Consider the following 17525-nt stretch of genomic DNA (forward strand, 5'->3'; position numbering starts at 1 on the left):
GCGCGCCCGCACATCCGTCCCGGTGTAACCGCTGAAGGTGAACCCTTCCAACCGCTCTCCTCCGAAGGCGCCGCGCTTCTCGCCTGACCCCACCGACCTTGTCCTGCAGCCCCTGCAAGGCGAGGCTCGAGGGACCAGACCCGCGGGCGAAGCCGCCTGAAGCTCGGGACCCGGGCCGGACCGCAGAGCCGGGTAGGCCCCGCCCCCGCCCCCGCCCCCGCCGCGGGCCCCGCCCCCGGGAGCCCGCACCCGCTTCCCATTGGCTTGCGGTCCGCCGAGGCCCGCCTCTCCGGGCCACGCCGCAGCCTTCCCCTCGCCAGCCCCGCGGGCCCTGCCAGGCCGGCCTCTCATTGGTGCGTGCGCGCGGAGCCCCGCCTCGCGCCGTCACTTCCGGGCAGGGAAGCCTGCGGAAGGCGGAAGTGTGCGCTGAGAGGCGGTCGTGGAGAGCGGCGGAGGCGGCCCGGGTCAGTCTCTGGCTGCGCTTCCGCGTCTGGGCGCCGGGACCCCGAGGCGGCCGGCGACAGCGAGTGGGGACGAGGCCATGAGGCCGCCGCAGGGCCTGGCGGGGTCTGGAGGCTGACCGTCCCTGCCGCCTTCGCGCGAGGCCGCCGCCTCCAGGCCGTCGCCCGTCCGTGTCAGGGTCTCGCATCCCCGGTGCTCCCAGGGCCTCGGACCGGGGCGCCCGGGCCCTAAGCCCCGCGCGATGACCGCGGCCGCCGCCTCCAACTGGGGGCTGATCACGAACATCGTGAACAGCATCGTGGGGGTCAGTGTGCTCACCATGCCCTTCTGCTTCAAGCAGGTGCGTCCAGCGCGCGGGGTCGCCGCGGGCCGGCGGGGGCGCTGGGCGGGGGCGCGGGCGGCCGGCGGGCGTCGGGCCCGGGCGGCGCGGGCGGGCTCGGAGCCGGGGCGGCGCGGGAGCGGCTCGGCCGCGGGGTCCCTGCGCGTCTCCGTGTCTCCTTGTTATCGGGGCTTTTGGGGTTTGGGGGGGTTTGAAGCGATCTTTAGGCCCAACGCGGGGCTCACGCTCGCGACCCGGACATCTGGGGTCGGCCCCGGGCGGAGCCGGCCCTTTCCACACCTCTGACCCGAGCGCGCGCTCGCTTGCGGGGCGCGCGGCTGCGGGCCTGCGGGGGGGCGCCGAGGTGACCCCCGAGTTCGCCCACTGGGCTGGGCCGCACGTGAGTGTCCGCTCCGCCCAGAAGCCCCTGGAATCGGCGCCACGCGACGGTGCGGCCGCGGGGAGAAGGGCCGCGCCCGCGGGGCTGCACCCCCCGGCTTGCGTGGGGTCCGCCCGCGGACGGGTCTTCGCCCGCGGACCGGTCTCCGGCGCTTCGCCCAGGGGAGGCTGCTGAGCGCCTCGGCTCGGGCCCCTCGTTCCCTCGAGCCCAGCTCCTGGGCTCACGGGGGCCCGGGCGGGGCTTGCTGCGCCCTGCGCCCTGGCGGGGGCCGCGCGTGTCGGGGGGCGGCCGGCGGGAGGCTGCGGCGGACCCGTCTGGGGATGAAGCCAGGCAGGGAGAAGTGGAAATCAAGTGGGCGCCGCCGTTTAATTTTAGGCTAAACACTTTGCATTTCCGTACTTAGCATCTTCGGGGTAAAAATAGCACCAATTTTTTTTTCTTTAAAATCTGGAGATTATTAATCCCCCACCTCAGCCCCGTAGCCTGAATTGCTTCCCAGTTCCCAGGCGAGTTGTGGTGACTGTGCCGGCAGACGGCGGGCAGGAGGACAGGGACTCCGGCTGCTGTAGAACCAGGGGCAGCCCCTGTGACCTCACACTGAGCCCCAGCGTGCCCGGCCACTCGCCGGCGTTTCTGGAAGGACTGTGGGCCCCAGGCTGCACAGAGACTTGCCCGGGAGCCGCGTCCCGGGCCCGTGTGTGTTTGGGTCTCTGTGGGTCTGAGGCTGCCCTCCTCCACACGGGTCTGTAAAGTGCCGTGGCCGCACGGCTCTGCGGGGGCTCCTGGGCAGCTTTCGGACCCCAGTGACTCAGCCCAGCGCAGATCTGGGTCTGGCGCGTGGTGGGCATGAGGCCCCGCCAGGCTAACGTGCCCAGGAAGGCTCCCGCTTAGTGGTGGAGGCCTGCGTGCGAGCACAGGACCGCAGGGGGTCCCCCGTGCTGAGGGCCTGGCCCAGCGGGCGCAGCCTCTCATGTGGGCGCAGCACCTGCTCCCCAGGAAGGCCTCGGCTGGGGCACCACGGCAGGCCAGGGGCAGTTTGAGGACGTGTGTAGTTGGTGTCCGACAGCCGTGTCATGGTTTTGGGGTTCTTTCTGTTTGCTTGATTTTAGTAACTTGGGTACTTTCCAAAATAAATTAACATTTCACTGAAGTGTGACACGTATACAGAGAAGTGTGCTCTTGGGTGTGTTCTTGGTGATTTTTTAAAAAGTGAACGAACACAGGGCACTAACTCCCAACTTAAGGAGCAGAGCACGGCCAGCACCCCGCACCCTCCCGCCAGGCCACCATCCCGCCTGCGGCGCTGCAGAGCAGTGCACCCGTGTCGTGGAAGCAGACTCCTGCATGTCACCTGGTGTCCCTGCTGCGGACTCCTGCGTGCCCTCTCGTGTCACCTAGTGACCCTGCTGCGGCTGTGCCGGTTTCAGTCCTCTGCCTCCGCTCGGCATCCACGGCGTCGCCTGCCTGCGGCTCCGTGAACACCGCACACGGGCTCGGACGCTCTGTGCGCGTTTCCCGGGGGTGTTTCTCAAGGGCGGGGTGTACGCTCACCTCCAGTAGAGGCCGGTAGGACACTTGTTTCTTCAGCTTTTAGATCACGGATAAACCCCTCTAAACACCGGCAGACAGGTGTCTGCGTGAACACGTGCGCTTCTTCCGGGGGAATCGCGAGGAGTGCGATGGCTGGGTCGGAGGGTGTCTGTCAAGGGCTAAGAAAGGCGACAACGTGATTTTTCATCTCTTCCCGCCAGAGTGTGTTCACCGCTGCTGGCTGTTGGCCCAGGGGGCTGGAAGGCGGCATAGTGGGGGGCGCTCGCAGGGAGCCGCGGGCAGGGGCGGTGGTTGGCAGCGCGTCGCTAGCTACGCGGTAAGACTCGGCGGGGCCGCGGAGGCAGTGGCGTCTCTGGCACTCTTTCAGGGTCACAAAGCGCGTGGTCACCACATGCAGGGAATTGGTCCCTTTCAGTGCTGGGAATTGTCACCTGTAGGCAGGGGAGTGAGGCAGAGCTGGGGCCTGGCATTGGCGAGGGTCGAGGGAGGCCGAGGGGGTGCTCGGGAGCCACGCGGGTGAGGCGGCAGCACCGGGTCACTTTATTTTGTCTTTTTGTCTCCCTCCCCTCCAGTGTGGCATCGTCCTGGGGGCCCTGCTGTTGGTTTTCTGCTCTTGGATGACGCACCAGTCCTGCATGTTCCTGGTGAAATCCGCCAGCCTGAGCAAACGGAGAACGTACGCAGGCCTGGGTGAGGACGGTGGCGCTGGGCACGGCGGCTGGGCGCCCCCGAGCCCTTGCCTGGGGAGTGCAGCGTTCGCGATCTGGGCGTTGGCGCCTTGCTCCTTTTTTTACTTACTTTCCTTCCACTTCATGCTTAAAGAGCTCCTTGAACAGCAGGTTTTCTTCCTTATTTTAAAGGTTTTAAAAAAGATTTTATTTATTTATTTGACAGACAGAGATCACAAGCAGGCAGAGAGGCAGCAGAGAGAGAGGGGGCAGCAGGCTCCCCGCTGAGCAGAGAGCTCGATGCGGGGCTCGATCCCAGGAGCCTGGGCAGAGGCTTTAACCCACTGAGCCACCCATGCGCCACTTATTTTAAAATTTAATGCCGTTTTTCAAAACCGTTACTAGAGGCAATGGTCTTCCCTGAGGAGGTGAGACTTGCTTTCCTGTTTCCCGTTGATGCAAACACCTGTAGAGGGCCTCCCCTTGGACATTCAGGCAGGACCAGCTGCCCCCTGCTCCCCTGTGCACTTGCTCCTTGTCTGCCTCTCCTGAGCACCCGGAGCCTTCCTTCAGGGCCGCCTGCTGGGGGCTGTGGTGCTTTGCTACTTTGAATGTCGTGGAGGAGATGGCCGTTCCGCCCGGGCCGGTGGCCGGGATCCAGCCCCCTGTCTCTCTAGCACTGCTGTTTCCTGATGCTCTTGGTTGTGATTTCATTTCCTGTAGGTCCTTTTCCTTCAATTTCGGCCAAGGGCCAGGAGGCTGTGCTTTCTAATTCCTTTTGGTTTGCGCTGTTTCCTGGGGCGCTCGGCTCGGAGGGCAGGGGCCCGACTTTCCCGCCACCCTCAGGCTGCTGTGCTGGCGAGATCTGGCCTGGGGGCTCTCAGGAGCTGGGGAGAAGCCCTGGGCCCCGGATGGAAGCCCCCCCTCCCACCCCGCTGCCAGTGTGTGGCCGGGACACTGGTCCGCTTGTGCTCTCAGAGTGGAGAGGCGGTGGCGAGAGGAAGTGGCGTGCGCGCTCCGAGGGACCAACTAGAACAAAAACACGCGCAGGGTCCTCGCGCGTGGGCTGTGGCGGTGCCACCTCTGGTTTCCTCCCAGCTTGTCTGCTTTGCGTCAGTGCCGCGGTCCTGGCGTCTGTTCTGAGCGCAGAGCTGAAGGCGCGCCTCCTTCCCTCCTTGCCCGTGCGAACCTTGCTGTCAGGCTCTCGGTGCCAGAGCCACGCCAGGAGGTCGCAGTTACAGGTGAACGGATCCCGCGGAGAGCACCTCCCGCAGCTCGGGATGACGTGTGCTCCGGGGCGCCCCTTCCTCCACCTGCAGGGCTGTGACTTTTGGGGTGATCTTTTTCTCCCCTCTGAGGGTCACCATTTGGCGGGGTTCCCGGAGCAAACGTCCCATAAAGGCCTTGGCTGGGCCATGACAGAGGATATGTGACCCTAGACCGCGGAGACTGGTGGCTTTGGACAGCGGTCTGAGTATTCTTCGAAAGTCCCTGAGAAGGCAAACCGGTTTGGCTGGATGAGAGCGTCTGCCAGGAAAGCAGACGGGACACCCTCGAATGTGGCTGCCCGGGGCTGCTGCCCGGGGCTGCTCACCGTGACTGGAGCCCAGCTGCTGGAAGCAAAGACGGTCCCGGTCCACCGGCCGTCCTCAGTTGTGCCTTTGCGAGCGAGACAGCTCCGTCGCGCGAGCTCCCACAGACCGTGTGGCCCCGTGGGCTGCGTCAGATGCCCTGGGTCCAGCCTCGGGCCCCGCACTGTCGCTCAGAAACAGAGGCCCCGCCACTTGCATGGGAGTCGCGCACGGGAAGAGACGAGATTCTCTAGGGCGCTGTTGGTCGGCGGCCCCACCGCGCCGGGGCAGGCTTACTGAAAGGGCCTTTTCTTCTCACGCTCTGCCTTCTCCTGGCCCAGAAACCCCGTGCGAGCTTGCAGCACAGTTGGAGAGGGTGGCCTGAGACCTGCGGCCCTGGGGTTCGGGATAAGCAGCCTCTGTTGGCAGAGCCCCCGGCCCCAACACGCGTCGTCTGCTGGATCCGTGGGCGCCAGGAAGGTTGGGGGCAGGCATGTGGCCTTGTGGCCTTCGGCCAGACCTGGAGACAGAGCGGGGCCCAGAGGGGTCGACGCAGCTCCATGGCAGGGGTGGGGTGTGCGCGGGGCTGGTTTCACGGAGGATGTCTGCACGTGCAGACGCCGGTGAGACTGCCACCGTGCCTCAGTTTGGTGAGCCCCAGCGGTGACCCCAGTGTCGCCCCTTCCCCGTGAGCGGTGTGCGGTGTCTGCTGGGGAGGGTGCCCTCCCGGCGGGGATCACGGCGCTTGGGCCGTGTCTGTTGGTAGAGCTTCCGTGTGTTTGTGGTGGTCTGGCGGCTGCGCTTGCGCCAGGTCGGCGCATGTCCCCCGCGTCTCACCTGCTCCTCCCTCGCCGTGTGCATTCTGTTTCACGTAGACTTTTTTTAAAAAGACTTTATTTATTTATCTGAGAGAGAGAGAGAGAGCACGAGCAGGGGGAGGAGCAGAGGGGGAAGCAGGCTCCCCACTGAGCAGAGAGCCTGACGCAGGACTTGATCCCAGGACCCTGAGATCATCCTCCGAGCTGAAGGCAGACGCTTCACTGACGGAGCCACCTGGGCGCCCTCATGGAGACTTTTCTAAATCTCGTTTTCGGAAGATGGCCCTGCCAGCCAGTCAGCCTCCCGCAGTGGTCTCAGCCCCCCAGGGCCTCCCCAAGGCCCGGACCCCACTGTGCTGAGTGTGGCTTCTGGGCTCCCCGTTGTGTGCACTCGATGCTTCCGGCACTGTGTCTGGGGTCCTGGGGTCCTGGTCAGCCTGCCACCCACTCCTGGGCCTGGGGTAGGGCCTGCCGAGGGCCCGTCTGGCCAGTTTTCTCCCTGCCGGTCTTCAGACGTGGGACCTACATGCGTGGATATGTGGCACGGGCGTGAGGGCTGTGGAGCCAATCTTTCTGGTGCCCGGGGTCTCTATACTCTCATTGGCCCAACAGACGTTCTACCGGCCTCTGTGCAGGTGGCACTGGGGAATCACGTAGTCCAAGGCCTGGCTCCAGGGGCGGCTGGCTTGAGGTCACCCTTCTGTCTCGAGCAGCACAGTTTGGTGTGTGAACCACCTTCTCTGCCCTGCTGATGCTGGCGTTCGTGAGGAGGAGGCTTGGAAAGCTGGTGGAGAGAGTGGGAATGGGGTCAGGGTCCTGCGCTGAACCGGGAAGTCTCAGCGTCAGCCCTGTGTCCTCAGCAGCCTTGGAGCCACAGGCCGGGCAGTGGCTCCCAGGGGGAGAAGCTCCTGCCCGGCCTCCCAGGGAAGGACCGGGAGAGGCCTCCTGACAGCAGTCCCCGCTCCGCACGAGAGCACTGGCTGGACTGGTCCGAGGCCACACCTCCTCCTGGTCCGCAGGGCCCGGCTGCTGGCTGCAGAGTGTCCGTCCCAGGGAGAGGCAGAACCCCTCCTCAGATACCTGCCGGCTGGCTGGGCCTGGCCCGTCACTGTGGTTCCTCCCCCGAGGGACAGTCCCGGGCCCGCTCAGCCATGCCAGGTGGGAGGCTAAGGCGGGGGCTGCTGGGCATTTCTGTTGGGGACTCGGCGTTGGAGGTTGCCGAGGGATCCACCCTGGAGGTGGGGAGTGGGGGAGCCCAGGTAAGGAAGCGGCTGAGCGGGGCGGCCCGAAACTGGGACGGCCCCGTTGGGTTGTCCTTGTGGGTATCTGGGTGAAGAGGGCCGCCTCCCATCTTGGTCCCCTGACTTGCTGAAGTATTTTCCGGTTCCCCGTTCTCCAGGGTGCAGGTGTGTTCTGGAATGTTTTCTCCGAGCATTTGGAATGCGCTGTAGCTGTTCGGCTTCCTCGCAGAGCACGATCGGCTGGGAGGGGGCCACCTCTGCGGGGCACTGGGTTATGTGGTCCCGTCCGGAGGCGCGCTGCCCAACGGCTGTCCTTGGGAGCCTCAGAGCGCCTCCCTTGGGCGACAGCAGGCCTTGGGGTCCTTAGTCTGTGAAGGGCTCAGCTTGGCCGGGAAGGCCAGCGTGCCCCTCAAGGCTGGTGTGGCTTACTGGCCTTCTGCCTGTTCATGGCCTCTGTCCTGTGTGTGACGTGCCAAGCTCCCCTGCACTTGGCAACACTGTCCCTCTTCCTAAGTCACTGGGAAGTGGCAGGCACCAACTGGCTACGTGTTTCCTGCTCTCTGAGTCTCCTCGGAAAGGGAAGCTGGGCTGTGCTGTTGCGCGCTCTCCTTCCTGGCCGCTCCTGGGAGTTGGGAACTTCCCGGGGCCACGGTCAGGTCCTGGGGGGGCCTTGCCTTCGTCTCTCAGCTGCTCAGGGCAGTTCTGCTGTCAGGGAGGAGGGACAGGCCTCTCTTGTCCGCTGCGGGACACGCTGTTCTCAAGCCCGGCTCCTTGATCGTCTGCCTCGAGGGGGGCAGGCCTGAGACCTCTTATCCCTTCGCCCCCCAAAGTGCCCCACTAGAAAGGATTCTCTGAGTTTCCTTCTGGAATCACAGTGGGTGAACCTAAAGCCTTTAGCCAGGTCCCTCTGGCGTGGGCCGCAGAAGTGTGGAGACCCGTGGGCACTGGGCGCACCCCCGATTTGGGCTTCCCCAGCCTCCCTGGCTTCCTGGCCTCCCCCGACCTGGGAGCCCGCGCGGCCTCGGTCACGGGCCTTCCCCCACGGCCACAAGCAGGGGACCACCGCTTCACGGGGACAGGTCTCCTTGGTTATTTCTAGTGAAAAAAACCAACTGCCTGTGTCTTTCTCTCCTTTTTATTCTTTTCTCTGTGGTTTCCGTTTGTTGAGTAGACCCGAGAAAAGCATGGGACCAGAATCTTAAAATGCCCTCCCTACACCCCCGAAATGCCAGACCAGCAGGTTTTTGTCCAGGGCCCTTCAAGGCTTCCCGCGGGGGTGTGTGCGGGCGTGGCGTCCGTGCCGTCGACTGACCCCGCTTCTCTCTCTCCGCGCCAGCGCTGCACGCCTACGGGAAGGCGGGGAAGATGGTGGTGGAGACCAGGTACGTGCTGGTGCTTGCCCCCCTCTGCCCCCCTCTGCCCCCTCTGCCCACCTTCACCGCCCCGAGGAGAAGCCTGAGGGCCTTCACACCCTGAGCCGCGCGTCTCGGACCTGGACTGCTTTATGCGGTGGTGCTTTTCTCGAGTGTCACTTAGTAGTTGAAAGCAGCATTTGTGGGCACCGTAAAGTAATTTGGGTTTGGGCCAAAGACCCATGTAAGTCCTGCTAGGGAGGATGTGAGAATGGGGAACTCGGGGAACTCAGCCCCGCTCCCGAACCCCATGTGTCCCCCGCCGCACACGTGGTCACCTCGAGGCTGCGTGGAACGGTCCTATCCTTCCCCTTGGAGTAGACTTTCGTGAGATGAGAACGTTGCTGGAAATGGAAAGTTGCCCTTTTAGGCTTGTAAGTTAGGGAATTGTGGACTCAGGGGAGCGGCCCTCTGAAGGCAGTTGATGGTTCTTTTCACTCGTGGAGCATCAGGGCGCGTTCATCCGCTCACTGGGAAGAGCGAAGCGCCCAGGTCCCAGCCCAGGCCCGCAGGCGGGCGTTTGCAGGACACTGCCTCTTCCTCCGGCCGGCCTCGGCGATCACGGGCCAGCCGCGTGGTGGGGACGGGTCTCGGTGGGGGGTGGGAGGCGAGATGGCGGAGTCCGGTGAGGACGGGGCCCTTCAGCCCGACCTCGTTCTCTGCAGCATGATCGGGCTGATGCTGGGGACCTGCATGGCCTTCTACGTTGTGATCGGCGACTTGGGGTCCAACTTCTTTGCTCGGCTCTTTGGGTTTCAGGTGAGGACACGCGCAGGGGCCCGGGGCCTTGGTGTGCTTGTGGCTGCTCGTGTGGCAGCTGCTGGCGACACCCCTGCAGGGCTGCCTCTCAGCCCCCGGGGGCAGGGGCAGGGGCAGGGTGAGGCCAGCTGCCTGCGGTAGGTTAGGAGAAGCTTCTGGGCGCTCTGGGGTTAGTTCCAGGCCCGCGGGTTGGAAGCTCTGGGGAGCCACTGGGGTGGCGCCTGCCCGGCCTGCTCGGCTCCCCGCAGGTGGTCGGCTCCTTCCGCATGTTCCTGCTCTTCGCGGTGTCCCTGTGCATCGTGCTTCCGCTCAGCCTGCAGAGGAACATGATGGCCTCCATCCAGTCCTTCAGCGCCATGGCCCTCATGTTCTACACCGTGTTCATGCTTGTGGTGAGTGCTCCCGGCGGGGACGGGAAGGTGCTCGAAAGCCGGGCAAGTGGTGGAGTCGTGCCCGTGAGCCCTGGCGGGGCACGGGGGCCGCCCAGACCTGGGCCGGCAGGGCAGTGATGGTGCCCAGGCAGGGGTGCAGCCGATGCCCCAGGAAGCGAGGTATGGAGGCTCCTCGTTTGACGGACATTTCATGTGTACTTAGTGATCGGGACTCATGGCGCGGACGCCTGGTCACAAGGGGGCAGGTGGTTTTCTAGATGAACATTCTTGGCCATCCAGTTCTGGGTGGCCGGTGTGGAGTACATGCTTGGAACACTTGTGTCCTACCGCGTGCCTGGAGGCCTCTGAGCGGGAGCCCGTGGGGTCTGAGCCTGGGGCCTGACCATCATGGTGAAGGTCGGACGGGCCCACTCCTGAGTGAACAGCGTGGAAACCTTTGCCATGGGTTTTCCTAAGAAAGCTGAGCCCTTCCCAGTACCCCAGCGACCTCCTTGGGAAGGCTGCCCAGTAAGGTCACGCTGTTCCCCAGACAGCCCTGTTCTCTGGGGCTTTGTCTTTTAAAATGGGTGGGGGGGGGCTGGCGGCCTCAGTCGGTGGAGCGTGCGGCTCGTGATCTCAGGGTCGTGAGTTCGAGCCCCGTGTTGGGCGCAGACCCTACTTAAAGAAGAACAAAGTGTCCAGATGGGCCTGGGAAGGGCCTGCCCAGTTTGCAGGGACCGTCCTGTCCCCTGAGGCAACTGAGAAGGGGGTGGCAGGTGGGCCTCACTGTGCCCCGTCTGCCACGTGTGTTCAGGGCATGGGCAGCTGCCTCAGAAGCCCCGCTGGCTGTGTGCGTCCAGCTCGTGGCACAGTGCAGGGCAGGAAACCACGGGTGCGGGACCCCAGCCAGCGGCACCAGGTCTCGCCACAGGGAGCGTGTGGCCATCTTCCGGTAGCGTGGCCCGGGCCACGGTACTCGCCCGGCGCGGGGGTCCCGATTCGCATCCCGTGTGCCGATCTGCCCTGAGCTCGCCTTTCTCGTCCCTGTGCAGATCGTGCTGTCCTCCCTCAAGCACGGCCTGTTCGGTGGGCAGTGGCTGCAGCGCGTCAGCTACGTGCGCTGGGAGGGTGTCTTCCGCTGTATCCCCATCTTCGGCATGTCCTTCGCCTGCCAGTCGTAAGTACCGTCCGCTGCCCAGGGGCCCGAGGCATGGGGGTGTCCCTTGGGGCGGGGGGTCGCGGGGAGATGGGCGTCCTCTCTTGTCTGGAATTGGCGACGTGGGCCACCATCGTGTGATGCCTCGTTCTGTTGTGACTTGTTCCCCCTCCAAGCTGAGGGAGAGAGCTGTGTGTATTTTTATCGAGAGAGAACTCGACTTTATTCCCGAGATGTGCTGCCGGCAGGACTGGGGACAGTGCCCAGTACGCCCCCCTCCCCCCAGAAGAGTTGGCTGTGGGGAACACAGAACAGCCCAAAACCATCTGATTCACACAGTCCCAAGCATTTTGCCAGAACTGAGCTGTTCGTGTGAGAATATTTAAAAGGAAATTGCACAAACATTGACTTCCGACTGCCGCCGGGGCGCCTTCGGAGGCGTGTGCGCGTGCGCGAGTGTGCTTTCTCTCTGGCACGCAGAGCTCTGGGAATGCAGATCAGGCTATTTCCATAATTCCAGCAGCATTACCTTCGCCACCGAGTGACAAGAGCCAGTGATTCATGCCCGGTCGGAACGGTAACCCGCTCAAAAGAGAGGCGTAAATCCGGCACGGACGGGAAAAGACCATCAGTACCCGGGGGGGCCCGCTTCTGCCAGCCCCCCCGCAGCTCCAGTGGGCTTGTATTGTGCCAATCGTAAACTAATGTGGCAGATAAAATTTGCTCGTGCTGCTGTGTTTACACCCACATGCGAGATCCAAATCGTCATTTCCCACTTACTGTCTCTCTTGGCAGCTTGGGTTCCACCAGAACACGCTCTACTCTTGCTGTTTAATGTCCCCATTATACTTGGTGACAGAAGTTCCACTCTCTCACGGCATACCTTGTTACCAGTTGTCCTTTTTTGTCTGTGAGTTTGCTTTTAGAACAGAAGCCAGTGGTTGGGCTTTTTGGTGGCAGCTGCAGAGTAGCCAGCCCACCTCGGTTGGGTTTGGGTCCTAGGTCAGATGGTACGTTCTGGAAGGTTGTCCTGCTCGAAGGGAGCACTGGCCCTACGGAGAGCGCCCATGTTCTCCCCAGTGAGCGGCTGGCAAGGGCGTCCACAGAGCTTGGTATGACTGGTTTGGGGACCTCCCCTTAGAAACACAGGCATTTACCAAGGGCGGAGACCAAGCGCTCCTCTCCCGCTGCATCTCTGCACGGGCGTGCGTGAGAGACGGGCCTGCGGGGTGACTGCCTGCGTGACTGGTGTCCTTTCTGCGGGGGTGGGCCGGGCCGCTGCTTTGCTCTTGCCGTCTGGCCCTGTATGGTCTCACTTCCTAGTAATCGAGTCCAGAACCACGAGGCCCTGTGGCCCACAGAAGCAGCCTGGGGAGTGCCGAGCGCAGAGGTTCCTGGTCCACACGGAGGCCCGGGTCTGTGCGCTGGGGCTGCATGTGGGAAGCTCTATCTGACTCGGGTAAAGCAAGTCTTGGAGGCCGCTCGGCGAGGTGGGCGGTCTGGGTACGCTCTGTGGGGTGCCGAGGTGGTTCTCATGGACGTCTGTGGCTCCCAGCAGTTGTTCCGGGGGCACGGGCAGGATTGGGGGGGCCTTTCTGCACTTGTTCATGCGCCAGCGTGGGGCACGACCCACTCCCCACGGTACCTGCAGCTCCTGGTGTGTGCTGGGGGCCGGGGGTCGGGGGAAGTCCCCGTCCGGGGGTCTGACTCTGCTTCCGCGAGTTGTCACTCGCTGGTATGGACCCTGGCTCAGCCCGAGGAACCGTCTGGCGCTGGGATGTTGGTGCCGTGTCCCCTGTGGGCCCTCTGCCGTCCGCTTGGGCTGCACGGATCGGTGCTCCCTGGCACCCTCCAGCTGGGCCGAGGGGAGGGCAGCTCTCTGGGGTGACCCCTGGCCACGGTGGGTGCCCCAGTGGGACAGTGCCCGAGCTCCTGCTGGCCAGTTCTTCCCACCAGTTCCTGTTTGCTTTGCGGTGACGTCTCCTCTTACTTTCTTGAAGGTGGTTTCGGGGTTTGGCTTCACTTACCGCTGTGCTTGTCCATCTATTGGCGACCATTTTCTGCATCCTGGCGCATCCCTGCCAGCTGGCATTCCGCACGCATGACCGCGGGCCGTGGCGCTCTGTCCCCCAGCCACTGGGATGCCACAGTACATGGGCGGGAGAGTGGCCGCCTTCTGTTTGGACACCCCTGAGCCCGGCTTCCCTTCCCCGGCTGCACATAGACCTCCGCTGCCCACCCCTTTTCCTGGCCCTCCCCACTGCTCCCCACAGGGATTGTCCGCTGTTTGCAGAGGGCCCGACGGCCGTGTCCCTTCCACCGCCCAGCAGCGCTGCGCCGCTGGCCCTGGGCTGTGCGTGGGACAGAAGCTGCCTCTCTGTCCCTGTGGGCTCCGACCGACAGCACTGAGGCGAGGGCAGGTGGCCCGGCCCTGCTTATGTTTGTTTAACTTTCTGTTCTTTTGACGGCGGCGCTCTGCACTGCTTCCTGCCTCCCCTGTAAACACGTGTGGCTTCACTGCCGCCTGGCACCTCAGCTGCAGCCTGGAGTTACCATGGTGGCGGGTGTGATTGGAAGGACCGTGCTGGAGACTCGGAGGGGGGGGGGACTGGGGACCTGGGGACAAGGGCAGGCAGAGGGCGTGTCTTGCTCTGGAGTCTGCTTGGTGAAGTCGCTGGTGTTTATACAGTCAGGTTCTGCCCACCTACGACAGCCTGGATGAGCCGTCGGTGAAAACCATGAGCTCCATATTTGCCTGCTCCCTCAATGTGGTCACCACCTTCTACGTCACGGTAGGAGCCCCTTCAACTGTCCCCTCCTCTCCTGTGTCAGAAACCGCTGGGCTCTCGACCCCCTGCAGGCCTGCCCTTTGCTCCTTTCCTGTCGGGGACCCGGTGGCCGCGGGGCGGCTCCGCTCCAAGGCCGCGCGCAAATGCAAACACGCTCTGCCCCGGGCGGCAGCCGTATCTCTCCCGTTCCAGGGGCCCCCATCACGCTGGCCGGGAGTCTCTCCTGACTCCTTCTCTGAGACCTTTGCTCATCTGCGCTGGAAAGAGCCCCGTCTGTTTACCAAAATGGGGACATAAAAAAAGCAGAGGAAAAAAATAAGCTTCGATTTGGGTAGATTTTTCTTTGGGTCCCCATGTTGCCGTTTGTCCTATGAGCAGTGCGCACTCTGGCCCGTGGCCCTGAGCCGCAGAGCGCCCGTGCTCTCCTCAGCTTCCCCAGCGTTGTCCACGGGGAGTGGCCGTCCATGGCGGGCACGGTTTGCCCCATGGTGCCCGGCTTTGGCTGTTGCCCTTGGGGAAGGTTGGCCGCCCTGCGGGGCTTGCCGGGAGCCCTGAGGCTTCCTTTCCATGTGGTAGCTCGCTGCCCTGGGGCCTGCTGTCCGCGCGGGAGGCAGACTGGAGCCTCCTGACAGCCGGGCCTTCTGGGCACGTAGGCTGTGGGCCCGCGGTCCCACGGGCGGTGTGGTCCTGCGGACGCTGCTCAGGGCTGTCTCCATGACCGTGCACCCCACTGTCGCCCTCCCGCAGGTCGGCTGCTTCGGCTATGTGAGCTTCACCGAGGCCACTGCAGGCAACGTTCTGATGCACTTTCCCTCCAACCTGGTGACGGAGATGATGCGAGTGGGCTTCATGATGTCCGTGGCCGTGGGCTTCCCGATGATGATCCTGCCGTGTCGGCAGGCCTTGAACACACTGCTTTTCGAGCAGCAGGTAAGGAAGGCTCTCGTGGCCCTTGAGGCGACCCTCCAAGCAAAGTGCTGTCCTGCCGACCTCCACTGTGTCCGCTCTGTTGGCTTGGGCCGCTGCTCTAGCTCTCTGGGCTGCGGCAGGGAGAGCTTTTTCTACTTAAAAATGGAAAAGCTTCAGTTGAAGTGAAATCTCTTATTTTTTAAATGTTTTTAAAATATTTTATTTATCTGTCAAAGAGACAAAACGAGAGAGGGAATATAAGCAGGGGGAGCGAGAGAGGGAGAAGCAGGCTTCCTGCCGAGCAAGGAGCCCGATGCGGGGCTCGATCCCAAGACCCTGGGATCATGACCTGAGTTGAAGGCAGATGCTTAATGACTGAGCCACCCAGGCACCCCAAAGTGAAATCTTCTAACAGGGATATTTTTAAAAAATCTCTATTACAAGTAGGCAAAGAGGCAGAGCAGCAGCAGAGGGGAAAGCAAGCTCCCCACTGAGGAGAGAGCCTGATGCCGGGCTCGATCCCAGGACCTTGAGGCCATGACCCAAGCCAAAGGCAGGGGCTTTAACCCACTGAGCTACCCAGGCGCCCTTCGGGATTTTTTAAAAACCAGCTTTGAAGAAAAGAGACCGTGCCAGAGCACACAGGGGTCTGTCCACACGGGAGGCGTGGAGCCCTGACTCCCCAGTCCCCCGGCTGCTGCCTCCGAATCAGGTGGAGCGGAAACCCCGAGGGGTGTGGGGGGGCTGGCAGTGCGGAAGAGCCGGCTCCGTAGGCAGGCACTGACATCTGGGCCCTGGGGTCAGCGCACTTTGCTTTTACATTTATGTAACTGGACATTTTAACAGTTTGGATCAGAGACGGCACGAGAGGCAGAGTTCTCTTCACTTCCGCGTGTGCGGCCATGAACCACTGAGTCCTTAATGAGAAGTTTTCAGAGGTGTGGGTTGGAGCTAAGAGTCTCCTTTGCTGTTGCCAAGTTAAAAATAGAAGGTCCGTGTGTAACTTGTGCCCCAAGACGTGCCCCGAGATGAGCCCACTTTGGGAGCCCACGGACCCGCCCACAGTTTTTCTCCATGGCGGTGTCTTGTGTCTCTGGGTGGAGGTCCTTGAGTGTGGTCTGCGGTCAGCCGGGACTCCTGGTGGCCACACACGTGGAACTGCTTAGGCCACAGGGTGGGGGGTGGGGAGTGAGGGGGTGGGGGGGCTCTCAGAACTCCAGGAGACAGTGTGTCCAGTAGCCACACTGGAGAAGGTGGGCCCCTGGGCCTTTGGAGCAGCTAGAACTGGGCTCGTTGTCCACAGGGTTGTCCTGCGCTCAAGGCAGCTTCCCGCTGATTGTGCATTGAGACGGCCCCTCGTGGGGGAGCCAAGCCCTGAAGGACGGGCCGTCCTTCCCCATCCAGTCTGAGCCCTCATTCCCAACCCCGTTAGCTGGGCAGGCACCTGGGCACCAGGCATGGCACGATTTAATGCCTGGTCCCTCGGGGGCAGCGGTGGGGACAGCTCTTGTCTCCCCCCCCCCCCCCCCCCCCCCCCCCCCCCCGCACTGTGAGCTGCTGGCCTCCAGCTTTCCCCCTTTGATGCGCACACGTGCTCTGTGTGTGAACAGCATTTGTGTTTCTGTATATAATTTTTACCGTTGAGGAAACAGTCCACGGTGGCATTAGAGGCGATGTTAAATCAGGGAAGAAGATTCACCTGCGTCCCTCCGTCCTCCCACAGCTGACGTGGCGTTTGTGCGCATCTCTGTAGAGTCCTTTCGCTGAGTCTCCTGCCTTCGCTGGGCGTCTCCATGGAAACCCGTGACGCCGCCTCGCTCTTGCTCTTCCAGCTTTTGTGGGAGGCTCTGCCGCGGTGGGTCCTTCATGCTTGACCTCCCACGGGTGCTCTCTCCCGACCACACGTACCGCTGCCCCTTCTCCCTCTCCTCTTGGAGTATCGGGTAGACTTGTAGGCAGGAGTTCTTGGGTCAAAGGGTGTAGCCCCAACGCCCCTCCTCGCCGGACCCAGTGCAAGCTGTCATCCTAAGGTCGATCAGAAATTTGGGCTGCAGTGCCCCCCAGTCCATCCTAAGAAAGCCACCTGCATCAACGGTCTATTATGGAAATGGGGTGATTTAAAATTCTAGTTACGGAAGGTTCTGAGACTCCCCTGGAGTGGTATTGCCCAGCCCAGGAATAGGAACCAAGGTCAGCCCTTCCTGTGTGCCCAGTAGTGCTCTAGAAGCTTCACTCCGGCGACCTGACCAGAAGATGGTTCTGGTGAATGGGCCTTGGAGGAGGAGTAAGTTTGGGTTTGGTTACATCATGTCCTATCATCTTTCCTTCTTCTCCGAAGCACCTGGAAATTAGAGCATGCACGGGAGTGTGTGCCCTGGGGGGTTCTGCTGTACCCGGAAACCATCAGCCTGGCTCTGTGGAGCTCCCTCTGGCTTCTGGTGGTCCCGTTTTTAATCTGGCTTGTGCACTGCCCCAACGGAAATGGAAGGTTCCTGCTGCTAACATTTCAAAACAAAGTTGTAAACTCTCCATCCTGTTCCATCCCATGCCTGCGTGAGGAGCAGCCTGGGCCTTCCCGGCCCGGAGCTTTGCTGGGCTGGGTTACTGGTTGGGTCACCGTCTCGCAGCAGCACCGCTCAGCCAAGTCATACCGTGTCTGGAGTCACCTGCTGGCCTCCCATGCACACCTACCTGGGCCACCGGCAGAGCCCTTTACGGGCAGCCTTGCTGGAGGGCGGAGAGGCAATCAGTCATTTCAAAACCATTCTGTTTTTGTTTCCTCTCACCCAGCAAAAAGATGGGACCTTTGCTGCTGGAGGCTACATGCCGCCCCTGCGGTTCAAAGCCCTCACCTTCTCAGTCGTGTTTGGAACCATGGTGGGTGGAATCCTGATCCCCAACGGTAAGTGGGAAGACTGCCCCGGGGACTGGCTTCCCGCCCGCTCTGTCCTCCGTGCTTGCTGTGACAGGGAGGGACCCCAGGGCTGGCGCTGCCTGGAGTCTCCGTGTTCAGCCGACACCCAGAGTCTCACAACCCTCTCTAGTCCCTAAAAAAAAAGTAGAGGCCATCTGTGAATCTTTCGATTTCTCCCCGGGAAA

General features: G+C 62.7%; 1 protein-coding gene across 4 annotated transcripts in view; it reads left to right on the forward strand.

Annotated features, from left to right (window-relative positions):
- The first annotated feature begins 404 nt into the window (after positions 1–404).
- Positions 405–17525, forward strand: part of SLC38A10 (solute carrier family 38 member 10) — a 39619-nt gene continuing 22498 nt past the window's right edge. For 2 of the 4 annotated variants that reach the window (XM_059379852.1, XM_059379853.1), the window contains exons 1-9: positions 405–802; positions 3305–3422; positions 8367–8412; positions 9108–9201; positions 9450–9593; positions 10625–10749; positions 13418–13520; positions 14265–14447; positions 17217–17328. In XM_059379852.1, the coding sequence (XP_059235835.1) occupies positions 704–802; positions 3305–3422; positions 8367–8412; positions 9108–9201; positions 9450–9593; positions 10625–10749; positions 13418–13520; positions 14265–14447; positions 17217–17328 (1024 nt within the window). In that variant the 5' untranslated portion in view covers positions 405–703. The remainder of the gene's footprint in view (positions 803–3304; positions 3423–8366; positions 8413–9107; positions 9202–9449; positions 9594–10624; positions 10750–13417; positions 13521–14264; positions 14448–17216; positions 17329–17525) is intronic. The other 2 variants (XM_059379854.1, XM_059379855.1) reach the window with 1 other exon arrangement.

This window comes from Mustela nigripes, chromosome 16 (genome assembly GCF_022355385.1).
Source record: "Mustela nigripes isolate SB6536 chromosome 16, MUSNIG.SB6536, whole genome shotgun sequence".
NCBI classification, from domain to species: domain Eukaryota; kingdom Metazoa; phylum Chordata; class Mammalia; order Carnivora; family Mustelidae; genus Mustela; species Mustela nigripes.